This window comes from Patagioenas fasciata, chromosome Z, assembly GCF_037038585.1.
Source record: "Patagioenas fasciata isolate bPatFas1 chromosome Z, bPatFas1.hap1, whole genome shotgun sequence".
In the NCBI taxonomy this organism is placed as follows: domain Eukaryota; kingdom Metazoa; phylum Chordata; class Aves; order Columbiformes; family Columbidae; genus Patagioenas; species Patagioenas fasciata.
The window spans coordinates 64,575,755-64,598,164 of NC_092560.1; the positions used below are offsets into that span (position 1 = coordinate 64,575,755).

The 22,410-nt window shown below is 35.1% G+C and overlaps 1 protein-coding gene across 5 annotated transcripts in view; it reads right to left on the minus strand.

Annotated features, from left to right (window-relative positions):
* Positions 1-67: 67 nt before the first annotated feature.
* SPEF2 (sperm flagellar 2) overlaps positions 68-22,410 on the minus strand; it is a 68,742-nt gene continuing 46,399 nt past the window's right edge. Inside the window, exons 23-33 of one of the 5 annotated variants that reach the window (XM_065861042.2) lie at positions 21,639-21,799; positions 20,618-20,804; positions 19,692-19,824; positions 17,368-17,481; positions 14,525-14,663; positions 13,140-13,369; positions 4,108-5,300; positions 3,787-4,004; positions 3,484-3,692; positions 3,273-3,396; positions 68-3,173 (exon numbers count right to left, since the gene is read on the minus strand). In XM_065861042.2, coding sequence (XP_065717114.1) covers positions 2,804-3,173; positions 3,273-3,396; positions 3,484-3,692; positions 3,787-4,004; positions 4,108-5,300; positions 13,140-13,369; positions 14,525-14,663; positions 17,368-17,481; positions 19,692-19,824; positions 20,618-20,804; positions 21,639-21,799 — 3,078 coding nt within the window. In that variant the 3' untranslated portion in view covers positions 68-2,803. Of the gene's footprint in view, positions 3,200-3,272; positions 3,397-3,483; positions 3,693-3,786; positions 4,005-4,107; positions 11,297-13,139; positions 13,370-14,524; positions 14,664-17,367; positions 17,482-19,691; positions 19,910-20,617; positions 20,805-21,638; positions 21,800-22,410 lie in introns of those variants that run through there. The other 4 variants (XM_071802260.1, XM_071802261.1, XM_071802262.1 and 1 more) reach the window with 4 other exon arrangements.

The window sequence follows — 22,410 nt, forward strand, 5'->3', positions numbered from 1 at the left end:
AACCCAAACCAAAACCCAAACATTACCAAACAAACGAAACACTTTTTTATTGAATGATATACGAGACTGAACAGAAAAAAAAAAACCAAACTCATTACATGTGTTTCTACACGTTTCATTAGAAGGCATAGCAAGCATTTTGGAAGAAGAATCAGAATTCAAAGAGATTTTTAAAAAATAGAGGGATGGTCAAGATTAGTAAGTAAATGTCATTGGAAACAGAACAGAACAGAACAGTGCTTTGAGTAAACAGACTGCACAAATTAATACATTTATTACATTGCAGATAAAAACAATCAAGAAAGGACTTCAAGCACATTGGAGAACAGAATCAGAATTCAAAGTGTACTTTACAAATTGGAGATACAGTCTGGGATAAAAAGGAAACCATATCCCACAAGAATAAATGTCAAGCGCCACAATGGCCTGAAATAATGAACTGCATAAAAATGACAGTGGGAATCTTACTGCCAAAGCAAAATTTCTGTAGAAAATGCTCTAGGGATTATGGCAGATTACATCATCACCAAAAAGTACATGGGAAGACACTGGAAATAATATTTGCATTCTCTTCAGCTGTTAAGGCTTCTGCTGGTATACAGTTTTGGAATTTGCAGATCTAGAAAGATGTATAGCAACTAAAGAGTGCCCAGAAGAAAGCTGAAAGAATCTTCACAGGGTTAGAAACCATGTCCTGAGAGGCAAGGTTGAAGGAATTCTGCTAGTTTCATTTATGAAAGGAAGATTATGAGAAAATATAGAAGTAGTTTATCAGTTAAAAACAAATACTACAAGGAGCATGGGGATAAGCCCCTCTTCATAGCTCCAATTAGGAAGAATAATAAGAAATTAAGTTTATTTGCAGCAAAAATATTTCAGATAGCGGTGAAAACCATGTAATCAGAAGGACACCAAAGAACTAAGGAAAACAAGCCACACTGATTCTACACTGGATCATTTTAAAAGCTTATCAAAAAAGAACGAAGGGTAAATATTGGACATAGTTGTCTGACAACACTTGATCCCATTTTTAGACATAAATGACTTCTTGATATCCAACTACTTGTTATAATACTAAGATTTTACTAGTATTTTTCCAAGAGCAAAGCATTCATTATCTTCAGTCCTAATATTAAAAATGTGATGCTTCCCCCTGAGTATCACGAAAGTTACTTCAGTGCTACAGATCCAAAATATACTTTTGTTACTTTGTATTTTATCTTCTGCTGTTGAACATTCTGGGGACACACTTTCTTTTTTTTTTTTTTCCCTAATCTCGTCATAGTTAATAATAGTTAATAATCATCTTCCCATTTGAAAACTTTAAGGCGAAAACTTGGTGTTATGAGGTTTAAGAGAAAATCCTTAGAATTACCCATGCCACATACCTAGTAAGGTACCCCGTATAGTATATATCCTGTTGCTTATTAGGTAAACTATAACTAAACTTTTTTGTTATCTGAGAAATCACAAATGAACACGTTTCAATGATGTATCTTTTATAATCAATTATCTAATGCACAGCACCGATCTCTTTTTCTGATCCCTATAGATTAACTCTACTTCAGTGGACTAATATCACTTAATTGCTTCTGATATACTACTTAGACCTAGAAGTAGCATGAATATATATGCAAGAGACACCACAATGACTATATGTGTGTGTGTGTGTGTGCATATTGTGTGTACATATTTATAGTATACCTTCTGCAATTCCTAGACATGCTTCATATTGACAGTAGAGAGTTGATAATGATTTTGGAAAAGGGTTGATTTAAAGATGAAAGAACTCAAATTAATTTATCCCAAATTATTTCTAATTGATCTTCACGATTGAAATAGGGTCATTAATGATTTCACTTTGGCTTTCTTTTGATATAAATCGTTAATTAGCTTGATGGTCAAAATATATTCTGCTGGTATGTTTTTCCTTGATTGGAAATTATCAAGTATAAAGTTGCATTTAAAACATGTAGCAGTATGAAATTAGGAATCAGAAGCATCTCTGAACAATTTTCATTCTTGGCTCATAGATTAAAAATCAAGATACAGCATTTTTATTCAACCTTCCCTGAAGCATTTTTATAGGAAAAAAGTGGTTCACGCTGTGTAGTATATTACTTTTATCCTAGCTGTAAGAGTATTCACTATGGGAAGACTCATTTGTGCAATTAATAATCAGCAATGGAAAACTGTTCTGTTCTGCCTCTGTAGGAAGGTCTTCTGAGCGACAAGTCTGACAAAAATCTGGAGAAGTTCATGTTAAACCTCATTCACAAGAAATAAAAAGTAGCAACACATACAGATATGGAAAGAAGGTATGACCCAAAATTCACAGGTGACAGAGATCAAGCAGTCATTTAACACAAATAATGCACTGATTTTCACACATATTTATAAAAATATTATCAGAATTTTCACAATCAGTGAAGCTTCTTGAACAATTAAAGACTGATAGTAAGATGACAGTTAAGTCCAGTGGTTATAAAGCATTACAAATCAGGTAAATGCAATAAACAATCAGAAGTTATGAGTCATCCCTCTGTCCACATGTCACCAAGGTAACAATGTACTCCATCATTTTTGTTGTCTTCGTATTTCTAGAAGTCAGGTACAGAAAGGCAAATGCAAACATCTACTGGCAATTCAACAGTGAACATAAAGAAAACCCATATTTTAACATTGTAACACATTATGAAAAAAAAAAATATTAATTTTACACTCATTAACCCTGCAATGTATTATGTTAAAGTGCACACGTACAGTACAAGACGACTGCAAAATAAAATCTAACAATTTTCATCTAGTAACTTCCATGGAGATTCTCCAAATCAAACTCAGAGGAGTAATTTGATCTTTCATTTGTCATATCACCTCCCTGTAATCTATTTCTCTTCCAAGTAGCATTCCACAAACGAATAGCTTTCTTGGGGTCAAATTTTTTTATATCTGGAGAGTTCATCTGAATTATCATAAGATCTGTTACACTTTCAGACATTAGTTTAGAATGTAAATGCATCATGGTGAGTTTCATCTGACCGAAGCCTCGTTCTGTTTCAGCTGAACTTGCTGGCAGAGTTAGGATCAAATCTACCAGTGTCAGGATGTTGGGATACTTCTTTGAATAATCTGAGTTCACTGAATCCCATGTCAAGGTCTGGACGTTCTGAAATCTAAATAGCATGGTAAAAAGTAATAACTATCAGGAAATGTATTTTCATAATCCTTTTCAGTAAATCAATAGACAGACACAAATGTAGTTTTCTTATTACCTGTTATATAGCTCTAATTTCAACATGCTCCATTCAGTTTCTACTTCACCTATTTTCACACTGGCAGCTTCTAGTATGACTTCATAATGTTTAGTCAAGACAGACACTTCCTTTTCACCAAATTCTATAACAGAGGCAAAACAAAAACATTTTATGCTTTTAAAAAAATTTTGAATGTGCACTTCAAGGAGACATTATCACAGTTCTATACCTTGTTTCAATTTGTCAGGCCATAGTTTAAAACTTCCAATAGCAGTTGCTCTCAAAACATCTTGACTTGCATCACAAAAACAATCATGGAGCTTCTTCATCAAATTACTTAGTACTTTGGTTCGTGCTGCTGAAATATTTCCCTTTCCAACAAGCTGGTAACCATGAAAGTGCTGCATGGTTTCCATCAGGCGTTCCTTTGGTCCAGCTCTGAAAGACATAGGATACACAACAATATATCAATATATAATAGTCTTTCATTATACTCTAAGAGATGATGGTTCAATCGTTAGAAATGCCAGACCTTGTTTGATACATATGGAGTGTTTTGAGAGTTGATTGCACGGCTGCAAATATATCTGCAATGGAGGAATTACGATCCAGAGTAACACGTGACAGAATGTTGAGAACATTGATGACATCCAACAAGAAGTGTGAAAACTTGACTACCTCCATTTTCAGAAGGAGGTGTAAAAGGCCTTTGACTTTCTGCTGCTTTGAAGCTCTTGAATCTCTTTCAACCTGGAAATCAATACAGAAAAACAGAGTGTTTGGTATGTGGACAAAAATTAGCCATAGCAATTATTTTTTTCAGGAAGTTACATGCAAATTTTAAATAATTTACCTTACTCAGATGTAGAATAATTGCAGGATAACCTTTAAGGAGAATTTGTAGAGCTGTTTGTAGACGAGGAAGCCACTGGGAGCCTCCAGTGCGAGAAGGAATAGCTGGGCGTAACTTGATGGCTTCATATGTGGCTTTGAGATTATTCTTATTTAGAGGTGAGTTATGATAAAAGTAATACATATTTCTCAAGACACTGGTTAAGATTTTGTACAGCTGAATATTTTTCAGTGCTCCTTTGTAAGCCAGCTTTAGCCGGTGAGCAAAACAATGCACAGATTGTACACAAGGTTGAATTTCCCTCAGAAGTTTAGCTACTTCTCTGTTTTCTCCTACCATGACATCTGTCGCATCACTTCCAAACCCAACTAATTTTCTTGACCAGTCTTGGCTTGCCAGACAGAGATGGAGATTTATTTGTAATGTTTCCTCAATTGCATTTTTTATAGTTGGAGCATCAGTTTTGTGAACAGGCTGAATGCCAACAATCTGGCAATGGACTTTTCCTTCATTTGCAAAGCGTACGTAGACAACTGCAGCCGCTTGCAGTATACTGTCTATGACTCCATCACTAATGACAGAGAAGAATTTACATTTCTCCAGTTTCTCTTTCAAAGCTCTTCTTTCTGCTTCAGCAATAAAATGTATAAACATTCTTGCTGACTTGTCATTTCTAAACACAGAACCAACATCCACTCCTTTCATATCATCTAGTTTGCACATCCAATCAAGGTCTGTAAAGGGACGACCAGATTTAGCAATAGCATGGCATGTTCTAAAAATATTTTCTACCCTTCCTAATGTTATGGAGTTCATGCTCTTCAACATCTGCTCAGCAGAAGCTGTATTTGGTGAAGAAGTACTGGCAGCTTCCATGCAGGTAGCCCAGGCATGAGCTTCACTACTCTGGTGTGTATTTATAAATTCAAGTTTGAAGTCATCAGTGCCTGAACAAAAATTATGAATGTTTTCCCCCAAATCCACATTATGCTTACGACACAGTGCACAAAACATTATTCCCCTTTCATCATCATATTTTAACCAGGAATATTTTGTTAGCCATATTTTTGGAAACTGGTGATTTCTCTTTGTTCTCTGATATTCCAAATCTTTCTTCTCTTTCCCTCTGTCACCAACTTCTTGCTTGCTAGAAGAATTATTCTTGCTTTTAAATTGCTTCAGTGCTCTTATGGCTATAATTTAAAAAGAAACAACTGAATATAAAATAGTTTTCATTTCATAAAGTATTGATTGTATTTTTTTTCTTTTTTTCATCCACATAAAATGTAACAAGGAAAACTGAGATCTATTCTAAAATCACTGGGAAACTATCTAGAACCCATGTATCAAATGATCAGTTTTGACTCCAATTTCTTTTTGACTACCAGAAGTTTGTCAGAATCTGCAACCGGTAAAGTGCAGCAGCATCAATACAATTTTGAAACAATATAAAAACACAGAGAGTGGAATTCAGAATGGTATTTCAGGCAATATGTTTCCAGACACTACTGAGGTCACAAACCTGTTACAATGCCCATTACACCTAGCAGTTAATTTGAAGCAAGTTTGTAAGTACATAATCACATACCTGATACAGAATGTAGACTGTTTTTATTACTGCTTTGAGAGAGATGAACTGCATAAGCTTCAAATTTTGTTCTCAAAATGGAAACATTCTTAAAAGCATTGAGTTTGTTCTCAATATTAGTCTTCCAAATTGTTGTCAAGATGGTCATTCATATATTTTGTAGGAGCAAATGCCATAAGCTGACATTTCTGAAAAATCTATCTCTAGAGATTGTAAATCTCTCACTTTTCAGCTAGTAAGATAATGATTCTTGTAGTATATTGTTGCCATAAGTTCATGACTCTGAAAAGAAAGCAGTCAAATAGTTCCACGCAGAACTGAGGCAATAACACTTGAAATCTGTTCATTGGGAAACAGTAGAAGTGAAGCACTGGGGAAATGACTTAAGAACAATCTGACTCCCCACCTTCCTTGCAGTGGTGTGTACGTCAAGAGGCAAAATTAATTATTACATCAAGATGATCACAGAAATAAATGCCATTTCTTGTGCTTTCAAAAGTCTTATGAAAGAGTCCTTGTACCTCACCCTTTTCTGTTTTACAAGAAGGGACAAATTTTCTTATATGTATTATACATTTTGTGAGAACTGTTTGTTCCCATTGTCATAAAAATGCTCCATCCAATTCTGTTTATCCTGAGAGGCCATAATATTAAAAAATGTTAGGAACATACAGTTTAAATATCTTTCTATTAAAAGAACTATGATACCATATGAAAACTGTAAATCTGAGCTGGTAGCTGTGGTCCACATGGACAGCAAAAACAACCACACCTCCACAGAAGCTTTTTCTGACGTATACCCAAGTACCACATCCAGGACCAAAAAGACAGCATGAGAAGCATTCTTAACACACAGTGAAGATTAAAAACCTTCCCAAACATTAGGTAGCCACAAAACCACAAGAATACGCGAAAAAGAGATCATAGGCAGGATTAACGAATCTGCAGCTGCAGATGGAAGGGATAAAATGGTTGTAACACCTCTGTGGTGCCTACTGCTTCTTCAGGTATATGGGCATCTGCAGAAATTTCCTGCTGATTAAAAAAGATGGGGATCAGAGTAGGTTCTGTGAGCCACTGTCAGAGATAAGATTCCCTGTAAGATCAATCTTCAATGTTACCGACATTTTTCAAGTTTTCAACTATGATGGCTCCTTACAAATCGTCCCTGTAGTATATTCTTACCATGCTTACCTAAGGAAGCGAAGGTCATGCAGTTGTGTTGCCTGTATATCTCTACATCAATTTGTCTGTCTAACAGTTCCCCCTCATTGATAATTTCAGAATGGCCAATTTGAACCAAGTTTGTTAATGGGGTAGAGTTCTGAAGGCCTTACAAATTTTTTTCAAATCTGTTCCAAGGTACAGGAGAAAGATTCTCATAACACTCATACGGAAGAAAAAGCAGGCAGATGGCCAGCTTTTATCCACTCTGTGCCCAAGAGGTGCCAGGAAACCTAAACTCAGTTCCAGAGCACAAATAACATAAAGTGCATCCATAGTGGCCATAGCTGTACAAGCAAAACCTGTAGATAAAAGCACAGGGAAGAAAAACAACAAGGTGATTCTTTGGTTAGGGGGGGTAGTTTTTTATTTTTGCTTGTTTGGGCTTCTTGTGTGGATGTTGTTGGGGCTTTTTTATGAGCGTAACAGACACGGAAAGGAACAGGAGATTCACTAGTGGGAGGAAACTGGGAGAAGGTGGTATTTGTTACAGCGGTACTAGAGAAAGAACACAGGAAACAAAAGGAAGCCATCCTATACTACTTACAAAACAACGTTTTTTTCATATAGAAGTTTATCATCAATGAAATCGAAAGGAAATGTAGAAAAAGCTACACAAGGTAGAACTGTTTTTCATTAAAATCTTCCAAAGTCAGTATCATTCAGTGATACACAGGTGACAGTGAAGAGGATGTAAGAGTGTTTCAAGAAGTAGTGTAGAAACATAATAAACAAATGCAAAAAATTCATTAGAAAATAAATTAAGATTATGACCTGAAGTGAAACTGAAAATAGAAAAATAAACATTCAAAAGGGAGCACTAAAAATGATAACAATGCAAGTGTTCACTAGATGTGTAAGTCTGTGAACCAGGATTGTGTCATTTTAAAGGGATGTAAGAATCACCATGTCACAGCTATAACACACAGATAGCACACAAAAGAGACTATTTCTTAATGATACACAAGTCAGAAAAATATTTTCATATTTAGAATAACAGAATAGATTGGGTTGAAGGGACCTTCAAAGGTCACCTAGCCCACCCCCCCCGCAATAAGCAGGGACATCTTCAACTAGATCAGGTTGCTAAGAGCCCTGTCCAGCCTGGCCTGGAATGTCTCCAGGGATGGGGCATCGACCACCTCTCTGGGCAACCTGGGCCAGTGTCTCAGCACCATCACAGTAAAAAATTTCTTCCTTATATCTAGGCTGAATCTCCCTTCTATCAGTTTAAAACCATTACTTCCTGTCCTGTCACAACAGGCCCTGCTAAAAAGTCTGTCCCCATCTTTCTTACAGGCTTCTTTTAAGTACTGAAAGGCCACAATAAAGTCTCCCTGTAGCCTTCTCCAGGCTGAACAACCCCAACTCTCTCAGCTTGTCCTCACAGCAGAGCTGTTCCAGCCCTCTGATCATTTCTGTGGCTCCTCTGGCCCCTCTCCAACAGGTCCATGTCTTTCCTGTGCTGAGTTCTCCAGAGCTGGACACAGGACTCCAGGTGGGGTCTCACCAGAGCAGAGCAGAGGGGCAGAATCACCTCCCTCGACCTGCTGGACACGCTGCTTTTGACACAGCCAAAGATATAACTGGTCTTCTGGGCTGCAAGTGCACATTGTTGGCTCATGTCCAGCTTTTCATCCAGCAGTACCCCCAAATCCTTCTCCATATGGCTGCTCTCAATCCCTTCATTTCCGAGCCTGTATTGATACTGGGGGTGGCCCTGATCCAAGTGCAGAACCTTGCACTTTGCCTTGTTGAACCTCATGAGGTTCACATGGACCCACTTCTTGAGCTTGTCCAGGTCCCTCTGGATGGCATCCTGTCCCTCAGGTGTGTCAGCTGCAACATTCAGCTTGGTGTCATCTGCAAACTGTCTGAGAGTGCATTCAATTGTTCTATCTATGTAATTGATGAAGATATTGAATGGTACTGGTCCCAGTACAGACCCCTGAGGGACACTACTCATCACATCTCCATCCAGGCACTGAGCCATTGACCACTACTTTCTGGATGTGACCATCCAGCCAATTCTTTATTCACTGAGCAGTTCACCCATCAGATCCACAACTCTCCAAATTAGAGAGAAGGATGTTGTGAGGGACAGTGTCAAAGGCTTTACAGAAGCCCAAACAGACAACATCCATAGCTCTTCCCTTGTTCACTGATGTAGTCACGGCATCACAGAAGGCCAGTAGATTGGTCAGTCAGGACTTGCCCTTTCTGAAGCCGTGTTGGCTGTCTCGAATAACCTCCCTGTCCTCCATGTGCCTTAGCATGGCATGTAAAGGCGCTATATGAAAATATTTCCCTAAAGTGAGGAACTGTAGGAAAGATACATATTATAATTTTACACAAAATATGGCAACAAAATACGGAGGATTGTAAACCTAAGATAGAGATAAGAATTGTGTTAAACTTTTATTCAATTTTCATCAAATTTTAACAACACATTTTAAATTATTCCTACTCCCCTCCATTTTCACTGAGAAAAAGGTTTTCATACCAATTTCTGACTAGACCTTTGGATGATGACATATGCAAGTTATGTATCATTTACCAACCCGAGGTGCTGCTATAACTTAGTCAAGTTTACACTCATTGCTTAATGTTAATTTCTGCTGAGTACCCATGGGGCTTCGGCTAAGGAACGCATCTTGGGCTACAGTGGGGCATGCCTGATATTAGCAAGAGTTGGGATTTTTAATTTAGAATCACACAGAGTAAGGTATGGCTGTTTCTGCACAGGTGCAATGAGAGGAGAGATCTTAATACTTGGATAGATATATACAAGCGCACAGAAACATATACAAACATGTTTAATATGTTTCATAAAAGTAATTGGATAGAAATATTTTAAACACTGTAGGCAAAAAGTCATGGGTTTCTCAAATTAAATAATATACAAGATTTAGTAAGAGACCTAACAGGAGATGTGAGTAAAACTAAGTCAGTAGAATTACCACTTTTTCCATTATCTGTAGGGAGAGGTATTGGATCTATTTTGGATCTCTGGTTAAGGGCTTTATGTCCCAAAAGCTTAGGCACTTTCTATCTATGTCATTTGTCTAAGATACTTCCTCTGACTACAAACAGCCTTTTTTGATTTTCAAGTTTTGAAAAAAGCACATTGAAAAGAAATATAGTCTTAGAAAATATAGAAGATAGAGATGATGAACTTCTGCTCTCACATATGAACTTCACTGCCTACTCACATCAAAGTCAGATCATTTGGGTTACTATTGTAAGATTTTCAATTGTTTCTACAAAAGTGTTTGGGAAGAGATAGCATAACCTATAGACATTACTCAAGGTTATCATATAATTCTGACTGTTGTACTCAACTAAATGTTGTATTAAAGAGGGAAAAGTTCAATTGAACTAGATGCACACTTTAATATGTCTATGTGTTTCAAATCTGGCAACAAGAGTAAAACTCAATTGACAGGTCTACAACTTAGAAGAAATAGCAATAAAATTTGATCATCGGCTATCCTCTACATTTGCAAAATCTGGAATCAGATTAGACAGAATTACTAGGCACAGTTCATGTCTTAGCAGACACTTGTATAGTTTTTTAAAATACTAATTTTAAACATTTTCTATATATTCAACATGGAAGTGTTTAAAGCCTGACTTGTTCTGATGAACAAACTGATATAATTCAAACTGGAATGGTTCATGACAATCATGACTGTGAAAAAAATGAATAAAATTTAGAATTCCATTGTGTAATTCAGTCAGAAGATAGAGAAAAAAAGTCTGGAATAAAATCTATATTGATTCATTTGGTAATGCAAAGCATTACCAAAATTGCTTTTTCTGAAACACCTTTAGAAGAAAACAGAAATTCTAGTTGTATGCTAATCAAATTGACAACAGATGTGGTCACAGGAAGAATATAGTGCTAAAGGGAATCAAAGGGGATGAGATCTAATAGATGGTTAGTTTACTTTTGTTAATTAGAACAAAACACAGCAGAAGAGACTGTAGAAGAGAGAAATAAGCCAGTGTTAGTAACTCCATTTAAGACCTGTCATAGCTCTTCCTGTAAAAAAGCAGCACATTCCTGAGGCAATATATTAAAGCACTGTTAATAAATTGAACAGAGGAGTCAGTGAAATTAACAAATATTGCACAGCCACCTTGAATTTGGGTAATGACACTTGGGATAATAATAATTAAAAAAAAAAAAAAATCCTTATGAAATGACTGTGACAGTAGGTAGGAAGGTCCAGCAGAGGTTGTATTTTTTGTCCATCGGTGCTTAGAATGGTGAGTAATGTGTTTCCATGGAGAACCAAGAGTGTAGGATAGAACAAAGTTGTCTGTGATGAATTGGCAGTTCTTGAAAACTTTAAATTCCTAGGAAACACAAAACTGTTTACAATTTTTATAAGATTTCTTTTGTAAATACCAAATAATTTTAAAGTATATTGGCACTCCCATTTTTTGCTTCATTTTGGCAACTTGCTGAACATATCTTGAAAAGATATCTTCTTGACATTTGCCAAATAAACTTTGAGAAAACTTTTTACATGTTTTATTTTTTCCAACATAGTAATTCCTCCTTTGATACTCTTTCTTTTGGTTGCTTTTCTGGGAAAAATTATTCTTAATGCAATCTCCATAATGCTACGGAAAATAAATCCATTTTGAAGTGTGTAAGAGAATGGGAGAAAATGCTTTAAAGATGACTTGCATGGCTTGTGCTTCCCATCCTAATCCAGCTATTCAAAAAGGCAAGGGACCTTATTTTAAACAGTAATTCTGTACCATTGTCCCAGAGAACACACAACAGCATTCTGCTACTGTCTGGTGACTATTAAGCCAAGATACTTACCTTTTTGGATAGCTGTGCGAGTCATCTTGGATCATTTAAGTAAATATAGTATTGTAAAAAAGACAGTATTGTAGAAATCTAAATATTTCAACTGTCATTCTGCTAGTTATTACAAGCGAAGTACTTATTTTGTCTTAAACATGTCAAGACTATTAGAGGTTTTATTAGACAAAATTGCTTAGTCTTAAATATCTTGATGAACAAATTATTTAAAAGCAAAAGAAAACCTTTTAAGTGGAATGACCAGTCAATCTAGTGTCTGTGTTTCACCTCTATGGCACTATCTAATGATTACAAATGTACACATTTTTAGTTTCACATGGCATTATATATGCAATACTATCTGTTACTTTAGTCTCTATAGAAGAGTTTGGATTGCTTACACACACACACTCCAAAACTACAGATAAGATGATACAGATCTCTATAAAAGAAAACTGTAAACATTTTTCTGCCTAAAATGAGTTCGTGCTCAAAAGCTAACTGGAATTTCTCCATAAATACACATGAAAAGCATTTCTGAGTAAAAAATTAAATTCAATTTAATTGTAACTTTGTTGCCTTATTATATCAGAAGAGTTAGATCCAAATTTGTCAGTGCATGTTTACATATTGTATTTAATGATCTTAGTGGCAATCATATTAAAATTATAATACAGAACACTGATAGTAATATATCTGTCAGCAAATATGTGTTTAACTATTTTCCATTTCGGTTTAAAAGTGCCTTACCTAAATTATTTTATAACATTTATAAAACAGCATGAAGTTTAGTAAGAAAGTCTTTTTCAAGCTTCCTAAGCCTAACGTTCCCATAGTTAGAGCACAGGGACACAATAAATGCACTCACAGAAGAAAAAAAAATGTACATATCTGAGTTAACACTTGCAAATCACCCAAAACAGCTGGCACACATTGATTTGAAGAATGTAATCATTCATAGGTATTATAGACTCTATACAACAGTTCCATTAAAATAATGATTTCTTTAAAAATGTGTTTTAAAATAATATAGCTTCAGTGTTCACTGAGCTCTAAATTAGTAATTGAGTTAAAGACTTGCATTTGAAATTATTTTTAAGAAAAATAAGCATGATACAAACCACTGTTGAAAATATATTGTAGAGACACCTGTTAGACGAATATTAGGTATGTGGTCTTGAGGATTTAAAGCCCATAGCAAAGAGACTAAACCTTTCAAATGGTCTGGTATTTCACATTTTTAATATTTTGCACTATGACTTTTCTTTGGTATGTAGCACAATCATTAATTGTAGTATGATCTTTAATAATATAGGTAACTAATGTTTAGTAGCTCCCAACAGTTACTTTTAAGTTGGTAACAGTGCTTCAGAAGTGAAAAGCAAGACTTTTTCTTACCTCTAGGTGCCACCTGTAGAAATTGTTTATGAAGTGTAGTAAGTTGTGAAATAGTTAGAGTACCACTTCCAGACGTCTCTACATGAGGACCATGTGGTAAAGGGACAGGGTCAGGCATCACTTTTACATCACTGCTGATGAAGAAATCTGTTTCTTCTAAAGTCATTTCATATTGGATTTTGCTAGAATTCTCAATATGGTGTCGTGCAACCTCAATCAGCTTTTCAACACTGTGTAAGTGGAAATGCAGAAAACAATGAGTACTTTTAACACACAATGTTAATAACTTAGAAATTTAAGTACAATTTATATAAAGGCAGATCTAAGCCACAGAAGAGACCTGATGGAAAAATATGAAAGGATGATACTTTCTTTATTCTATAAATTTATAGGGTTGGGGTATACATGTTCCAGCTGTGATCCTCCTTTAGTCCATCTTAATGCCTTGTCTTCTGCTCTGTCCATACATTCTAGATGTACAGAGCACTTTCTAGAGTATCATTGTGTAAGTACATATGTTCTCCTGTTTCAAGTGTAATGAGCACAATCTATACAGGGAAAGAAATCAGCTGTCTATAATGTTCAGTTAGACACAGTTGGGGTGTCAGTTCAAAGGGCATGATGTTCTGTAAATGTTGTGTCTTTCGTAGCTGTTGTTGTCGGGAGAGCCAATAAAACTGGCTGTCAGGAAGAGCTCATCTTCTTTGAGCTACTGCCCACTAGAGTCTTCACATCCTACATTGCTGTCTCTTGTCTTGTACTTGTCCTGACATGGACCAACTAGTACTGTCCCAGGTATTCTTCGAAAGTTAGTACAGGCCAGAAACATTTTCCAAAAGGCAAAGTAACCTCTTTCTCTTGGAAAGGAAAATATTTTAATGATATGGACACAGGCCATTACATATCAGATGGTCTTTGTGTCCCAGAGTGGTCTCAAGCACATTTTATTTACTAGAACAGAACTTTTTTTTTAATGGACCTTGAAATAATTTTGAGAAATTTTATACATGGTGGTAATAGCAGTAGGTGGAATTTTGCAGCATGCGTAAGACATGGGAAAAAAAACACCTCACAATCCAAAGTCACAGAAGCCACTAAAGTGATACAGAGGCTTCTACTAAATGGAATAACTGGTTGTCTGCTGGTGTTCATAAATCTGCCAAAACTGTGGTCTAGAAAAACAGCATGATTACTATTGCCAGATGAAGGTTCTAATCATCCAAGAAGTGATACTCAGGTATTTAAGATCAAAGTAAATTCCAGATTATGAAATGAAATTATTTTCTACATTTTTTTCCAAATTATTTGCTTCTATGTAAAAAACTATCTGTATTAGGATAGTTTAAACAAACAAACAAACAAACAAACAACTGGATATACATTACCTGGATGTTTCTGCCAGGAACCGAGATCCAAGCCACTTTTCCATATCTTTATAAGCTGCTTCTGCTTGCATTGTTAGCTCTTCAAGAAATGCTAAAGCTTTTTCTTTTAGAAGCTCTAGTCGAGATACTGTGGCTACCTCTGTTTAAATAGTAATGTCATGTTATTTATAAAATTTGAGGAAAATTCTCAGTCTTAAGGACCTAAAGTTTAGCATGTTAACCTGCGTTTAGGCAGAAAAATATTTATTTAATTTCTCACATCCTTGAACAAATTATTTTTCAGAATCACCCCCATTGCACCATGTATTTTAGAAAAGTGTGTCTTCTATAAGCAGCAGATTTCACAATGTAATAAATATCTTAATAAAACTAATACAGAGGTGCAGGGGATTTTTAAGTAGACAGTGACATAAAACTAAATTAATACTACACAGCATCAAAACAAAAAGCTTAATTATGCAAGTCTGAGTATCCTGTTATGGGTAAATATTAAAGGAAACACATCTAAATAATTTTGTTAATCACAATACAAGTTTGCCTACTGCTTCTAACCTCTAGCCCTTTAAAACAAACCTCACTGGGTTTGCTCCAAGCTTTCTACATATGACTATTTTATACCCTAAAAGTCAGGTTTTATTCTAAAAGAGTTTGGTTAGTGAGCACTAAGAAAATAATTCACCCCTACCAAAATTATGCATAGACTAAAAAAATGATCAGTTTCTCATTGAGAAGCTAATACTTTAAAAAAAAAAAAAAAAAAAAAAAAAAAGCAGCTAAAAAGACAAGAAATTGGGGCAGGTCAGCAATGTCCAAAGTGAAAAGGATGCCAACTGGACAAAAAGACTCCTGAACTAATGTATTGAGAGGCACAGGAAAAAGGTACTGAACGACGTTTATAGCCTTACAAAAGAAAAGTGAGAAAAGAGGACAAGTAGCTAGAGATTATTTTCAATCCTGAAGGCAAATTTAGTGTTCAACTTGATTCTTCTTCACATTTAACCTTCTGTACTGCGGAATCTTTGAAACAGTTAATGTTATTTAGTAATTGGTACAGGGAATTCAAAGAATGCAAAAATATTTATATTATAATCACTCCATAGGCTACTAAGTTTTCAAAATACTTAGGTTTGAGGCTGAAACATTCTTTAGGCAATCAATGTAGAAAGATGGAACTGCAAAAATATGAGGCATGTCCTTTTAATGCTATTTCTCAGTAACAGTATAATGCAACACTGCACACTTTCTGTTTTGAGAAAGAAAGAGTGGACATTCAAAATTTTAAACATAGAACCGATTGAGTCTCACAGACAGTTATTTTATTTGATGGCAAAGATGTAAGAGTAAAGGTTCTTAGCAACTGAAAGTATTTTAGATGATGCTTTGTGCTTGTCTAGTTACATTTCTTTAATACAGTTCACGGCTGACCTCTTTACATTTTGAGTAGTGCTGTCAGCAAGCTACAAAGATAGGAGTATGACAGTTTTTGTCTCCTTGCATTTTCAGAAGCAGATACTGTGCAGCCCACTGATGAAGCTGCTCTCTTAACAGTAGGAGAGTAAAAGGCTTATTGATGCAACAGAGAAATGGAATATAAAATCAACCTTAAAAATTTAGCAAGTGCCCACAACTAGTGACTTTGCACCTATCTAAATTTATATCTTTATAACCAAAAGCACAAGCATCCAGTTACCATAGCTGCAAATGAAACTATGATCCTCAAATGTATTAGCGATGTGCCTGTGAAATTACGAAGTATAGCTCAATATGTCTAGTCTTCCTTAGATACTTGGGGTTTTTTTGTTAAATGTAAGAGAAAAATGAAGCAATCTAAAGAAAACAAGACATGACAATTAATCACTAAAATTTGTCTTCATGCTATTAAGATCTTCAAAGTTACTACCATTCCTCTTCTAATCATCCCAAAATCTTAGAATGTTGATTCCTAAGGTGTTTTTGGATTAAACCCTGTTGAAAGTGGTAGGTGCACAAGCGTTTGGTCTGGTATGAACCTAGAGAAGCCTTATGAATTTGTGTTTTGTTCATTAACTGCTGTTTGCCCTCTACTCTTCTAGATATATGCTATGCAAAAAAAAAAAAAAAAAAAAGTTAGCCCTGCCAAGGAGGTAACATACATGATGATGAGCTTGCCAGCTGTTGCCAGCCAGAATACCTAACAGCTGGGTTCTAGCTTCGCTTTAGTGAGAAAGAGGTCTTCTAGTCTAAACCCATCTTGAAAAAAAAACAAAGGGACTTCTGCTTTGGGCTGTAATTGACTAGTTGGCTTGGAAGTTGCTGGATAAGACAGACAAAGAGACAAGGTCTGAACAATACATAGTTTTTGGAAGAGTCTGTCTGAAAAGGGGTTTGGAAGAATAAAAATAAAATCTGTGTCTTGCTGCTTGAATCCCATGCAGCCTGAAGAATAGGAAATTGGAAAGAAGAGCATCAATGAAACATATAATTGCAAACAAATTCTTTCCCAGATTAAAAAATTTCAAATACCGAATTCAGTTCTACTGAGCAGTGAAGAGTGGCTAACCACCTATATGAAACGTACTCTCTCACTATGAATATTTGCTTAGTCATGGAAAACAAAATCAAATAAAATTAAATAGAAGAGAACAAAAAGAATAAAAAACTCATTTCTGTTTTAAATATATTTTATATTTAAATATATTACTACAAAATCACTGATGACTACCATCCTAAAGAATTTAGTGATTTCTCCAGACACTTCCTTTTTCCTAATCGTATCCATTTTCCCAGGAAAAGTTTCTGGCTAGTTTTGATTATTACATTGCCTAAATCACCCCACCAATATAAGTAACCAAATAGTAACATACCCTCATGTTTCAAGGCACTGAAATATTCTTTCTTTATTTTAACCATCAGTTCTTGTTTCTTTAATTCTTCTGGGGACATAGGGACTGGACTATCTTCAATTGTAGAAGGTGGGCCTGCAGGAAAACAGACCTCTCAGAGTCTTTGGATTTTGCTCGTAGGTTTGTGGATCTGTGTATGGGCTCACTCACAAGACAGCACATTTTGTCACATGGAAAATGGCACTTTCCACCTTACTTGACTTAACCGTTAATAAGACTACAAAGGTGATTACTCAAGTGTTTTATTTCAACATATTTAGATTTCTTCAAATGTGATTTGCATATGCAAGACAAGCTAAAATTAACACACATAAAATTAATCCAGAATATACAACTGTATTAAAATTAGTTAAATAACATCCTAAAATGTATTTCTGAATGGAAAATCATGACTGAATAGATGTGCCTCTGTTGTGATGCCAGATGGTCAAAATGTCCTCTTTGACCCTAAAATTACACAAATTTCTTTTGAAAGGTAACTGTTCCTCCTGGAGCAAATTCAAGTTTAGCAAACCGTAGTAAAAATGTTGTGGTAGTAAATATAATTGGTTATCATCAAAGCAGTGAAAAGAACAATAATACTATTTAAAAAAATCATTGCATGAAATTCTTTAGTCACAACACTTTGACTACTACTCAAAAATATTAAAATATTTGTAACTGCTTTGACCTAAAAGAAGAGTAGATGGAGCTGTTATGGAAAAAATAATATCTGCATGATATGTAAGGTTAACATAAAGCAAATCATCAAATCTAGAAGTGATAACATTACATCTGATAATTTGTATCACTGTTACTAGCCTACAGCTGTACCTTAGGGAATTATTCTATCACAGTACTACAGTAACGCTGTATTTGGCACTATGTTCATACTTCAGTTACAGATACATCAGTTGATACTTCATCTTGTACCATGACGAATGCAGAGCTGAGTTCTACTTGCCATTCTGTCACTTTACAGTTTTGTGACTTCAGGTAAGTCATCTAGTACCGGATCTGAACCAAAACTGGGTTCCAAGAAGCAATCCACAAACTTCAACCTAGCCACTTAGTATATGATAGGTGATAGCTGCTGATTTTTCATCACAAAGCTTTTCCAGAAATCTGAAAACCTGCTACTGTCTTGGCTGGATTGATGAGCTAAGCACACACACGAGGCCCCCTGAGGCTCACAAGTGAGGTGTCCATGTGGCTATTTGTAGGGCTATTCTACTTCACTCTGCTATAAGCAGAATCAATCAGAGAGAGAGTATTGACTACAGTGCAAACAAAATGTCCCTCAAAGAAAAAAACCCAAAACCAGCTGCTTTACACATAATAACTCTGCAGTTACAGCTTTCCCACTTGGAAATGCAGTACCTGAATTTCAGGCTACCCTCACACCTGCAGGTCTTGAGCCCCTCTCTTACTATGTGGAATGTCTTTACAAAAGGCACAAGGTGTAGGCTGCCAGCCTCACTTCCTGCTGAAGCTCTGACATTTTGCACAGAGAAGGGTAAATTACTTAAACCACTACCTGCTCAAGGAAGTATTTATGAAAAAATGTATGAAGAGCATTGCATGTCAAGATTCCTCCCAGCAGACTGTCTGAACTGCTGTGCTAAAGAGATAGGGTTCTCTAGGTCTGATTCACTTTTGCAAATAAATTTTGTATTCTTATCTGTTTGGACAGATTCTTGCCAGGCCTATGTGCAACACCTATCTCAATATGAATCCACTCTTTTTTAGGACTGTGTGTGCCATTAGATTTTATGTTCTTTATTCACACTATGTTACAGTTGTATGTAAAAATGATGGACCTTGATAGATCCATGCTACTATCAGGCTGATTAATTATTTCCAAAACACCTTGCGGTATTGGAAAATTTATCCATTCTATTCCAGTACTTTTATTTTAATATATGAAATATTTTGACGTATGGCTGGAAAGCAGGCAGAATGTAATGGAATTTTATTTAATTTTATTTGATAACTAGTTCTAAGTCTTCAATTCCAAAACAGCGCAAGGAGAAATATTACTAATTACTTTCTAGGTTCTGTTTAGAATATTTATTCCTATGTAATAACAACAACACCACATATGATTAAAAAAATGCAATGGCTCTTCAAAAGTCTCCGCACTCCTTTATTACTACCAGCTTTTCATACTGATGTGTCACATTTGAAATTGAAAAGGAGAAATTAAAACCAAATAAAATGTCTTCTACTTACTCTTTCCTGTATTACTGACATTTACATTTCAGTTATTTCAAGCACTGCTAAACCAAAGCCTGCATTTCAAATACCTTTCTTTTTAGTAGCTGATTTGGCACCTTTCCCAGTAACTTTGCCTGAATTTTTCTGTGATGATTTCAGGTCTTCCAGCTGCTGACGTTCTTCTTCTTCCTCCATTTCTTTAGACCGTATTTCAGTGGTTACCTTGGCACCATAGTCACACATAGTAAAGCACATAGTATCAATACTGTGCAACTACAGTTTAAACAGCCTATGCTTACTGGAAGTACTTGATGAGACATACACACATAAAATAAAACAAAGGAGATTTTTTAACTAAATACATTGATTACATTTTGATTATTTATAAACCACAAAATTCTATAGCAAAAATGCAAGATGGGAAAATAATGGTTTTAATTGTTGTAGCCCATCATGTGTAACCTAGGAGAAAGTGAAAAACATAAGAATCAACAGTATGCAAAGCAAGACTACAGTTCCACCATAAGACTGCAGAACTGAACTTTTTTTGAAATGCTCAGAAAGAAAAAGTGAACCTATGAACCAGATATTTGAAAAGACCACCTAATTTACTTTCAGTTATATATAGAAAATAATGTAACCATAGCTTTTGAAGTTATGAAAGCTTTGAGCAAACATTGCATTACAGGATAAAATTTTTCCCTCTTCTCATACTTCTGTAAGGGATAAGGGGTTTGCTTATCATGGAAGAAGTAGATATATAGAGTCAACATTATTTGTCTCAGTAACTGAACGAAAGAGTCATTTGCAAATACAGAGGTGCTGGAGATCTGATAATACATGGATTCCAACATTTTCCTCATAGAAACACAAACATATTCAATGGAAATATCAGTGGCAGAGCAAGAGGCATGAAATTGAGATACACCGTGCAAAGGCTGTGTATTTTGGCTGCACACTGAATGGAAGGCTTTGTCCGATCCAGAAATGTTTAAGTAAATAAAACATTCCTTACCATATTTGATACTGCTGTTACTGCTGCTTGACATGTATCAGTAATAAGATTTTCATCTTTCCCAAAAGTGGCCTTTCCACTTTCAGAAGAATTCTCATCCTTAGCACTCTTCTGTAGAGTTGTCTTGCTTTTTGACTTAGTAATACTTGTTTCTGATGAAGGCAGCTTCCAAGAAACTAGAGGAATCCTTAAAAAAATAATATAAGGCATAATTTGTGCACCTCTTTATAAAAAGTGTTGATTTATAGCTATATTGGACAATATAGTAAGAGAATGAGAGTACTATTTTCAAAACTTGCCATAGCAACAGAAAAGGGATGAACTTTCCTTATGACCAAAGGTGATAAAATGGATGAGAAGAAAACTGTTTTGTTAACTAAAGAAGATAAGGAATAATAATAGATGAATAAAACTACATTAAGTGACAGTGTGATCTGCTGATATATTCCACAAGGGCTAGAAGTACAGCCTCATTACTCAGATGGTTTCTAAGTGAACTGTATTTAAAAAAGCAGTTATCATTATTGACAGCATTTTTGATATTGTGAATTTAATTGATGATATCTCTTTAATGTGGCATTCAGTTCTGTGCATCTTTCGTTGTTGCTTTGACTTATACTTGCTGTTATATATCCCTTTTAATTTTGTCTGTGCAAACTTTAAACCTGTTTATGTTCCATAATAATATTTAACTTAGTTATGTGAGGATTGTGCTTGAAACTGTCAGCAACACAGAGGGAAGCAGGAAACATTTCTATAGCAGATTTCTTTCTAAGTCAGCTTTTTAACTGTTTTATAATTCAGAGATAGATTAGTGAAAATTATATAGGTAAGTCAGTAAAAATCAAGGATAAATTAAAACTGTAAGATGATTCAAGATTCATTATTTGAATATAATGCCTGGATAAAAATTCCTGTTTACCTATCATTTGAAACATACACATACATATTTTCACATACACCCACAAAGCTAACAATACATTGTATATATTTGTATTTGTATAAATCAGTGCATTTCTACCTTCTTGATTCATTTTGATCTTCTTTCTGCTTTACATCAACAATGTTTAACAATGGGATTCTAGTAAAATCTTGACTGTCCTTTGTTGGGATTTTTCCTTCCATTGCCCTATAATAGTCATGAAGAAGTCTCTTTGTATCTTGGAAACGATCCACTTCAACCTCAAGAAGATAGAATGGAAAGATTGTAATTCAAAACAGGACAGAAAAAATTTCTGTTATGTTTTTACATACATGATAGCAAAGTGATCTAAATCCTAAGAGTTTGAGGGAGAACAATGAACGTAACCATATTTGTTTGAAAATTTGCAGTGTATTTAATGCATACTTCTACATGCATCTATAATGTCTTCAAAGAGGTATTTCTAAGGTTTAATAAAATTCTTAGTGGTTAGAATAGGAAAAATTATTTACAATAAATAATAGTTGATGCATTAAATTCAGTTATAATATATATTGCTGTATATGTATTTCCATACTAGACGCATATCAGTACCAACATTTCATAGGCATCTTTTTGTTCAAAATAATTAAAACCCTTAATAGCACAAAATAAAAAGACTTAAAAGTGAAGCAGAAAATTTTACAAGTCATACGGTTTTTCTGGACCAAAGAAATCAACAGACTTTCCACACCCAAGTATCTTGAAGATCTTTTTGTGTGAATTGTCTTGAAAGAAATCCAGTATGGTTCAAAAAACATTTAACACCTGTCATGTTTTGATTTATTGATACAGGATGGTGTTAGCTTCTAACTGAAAAAACAGTACTGAA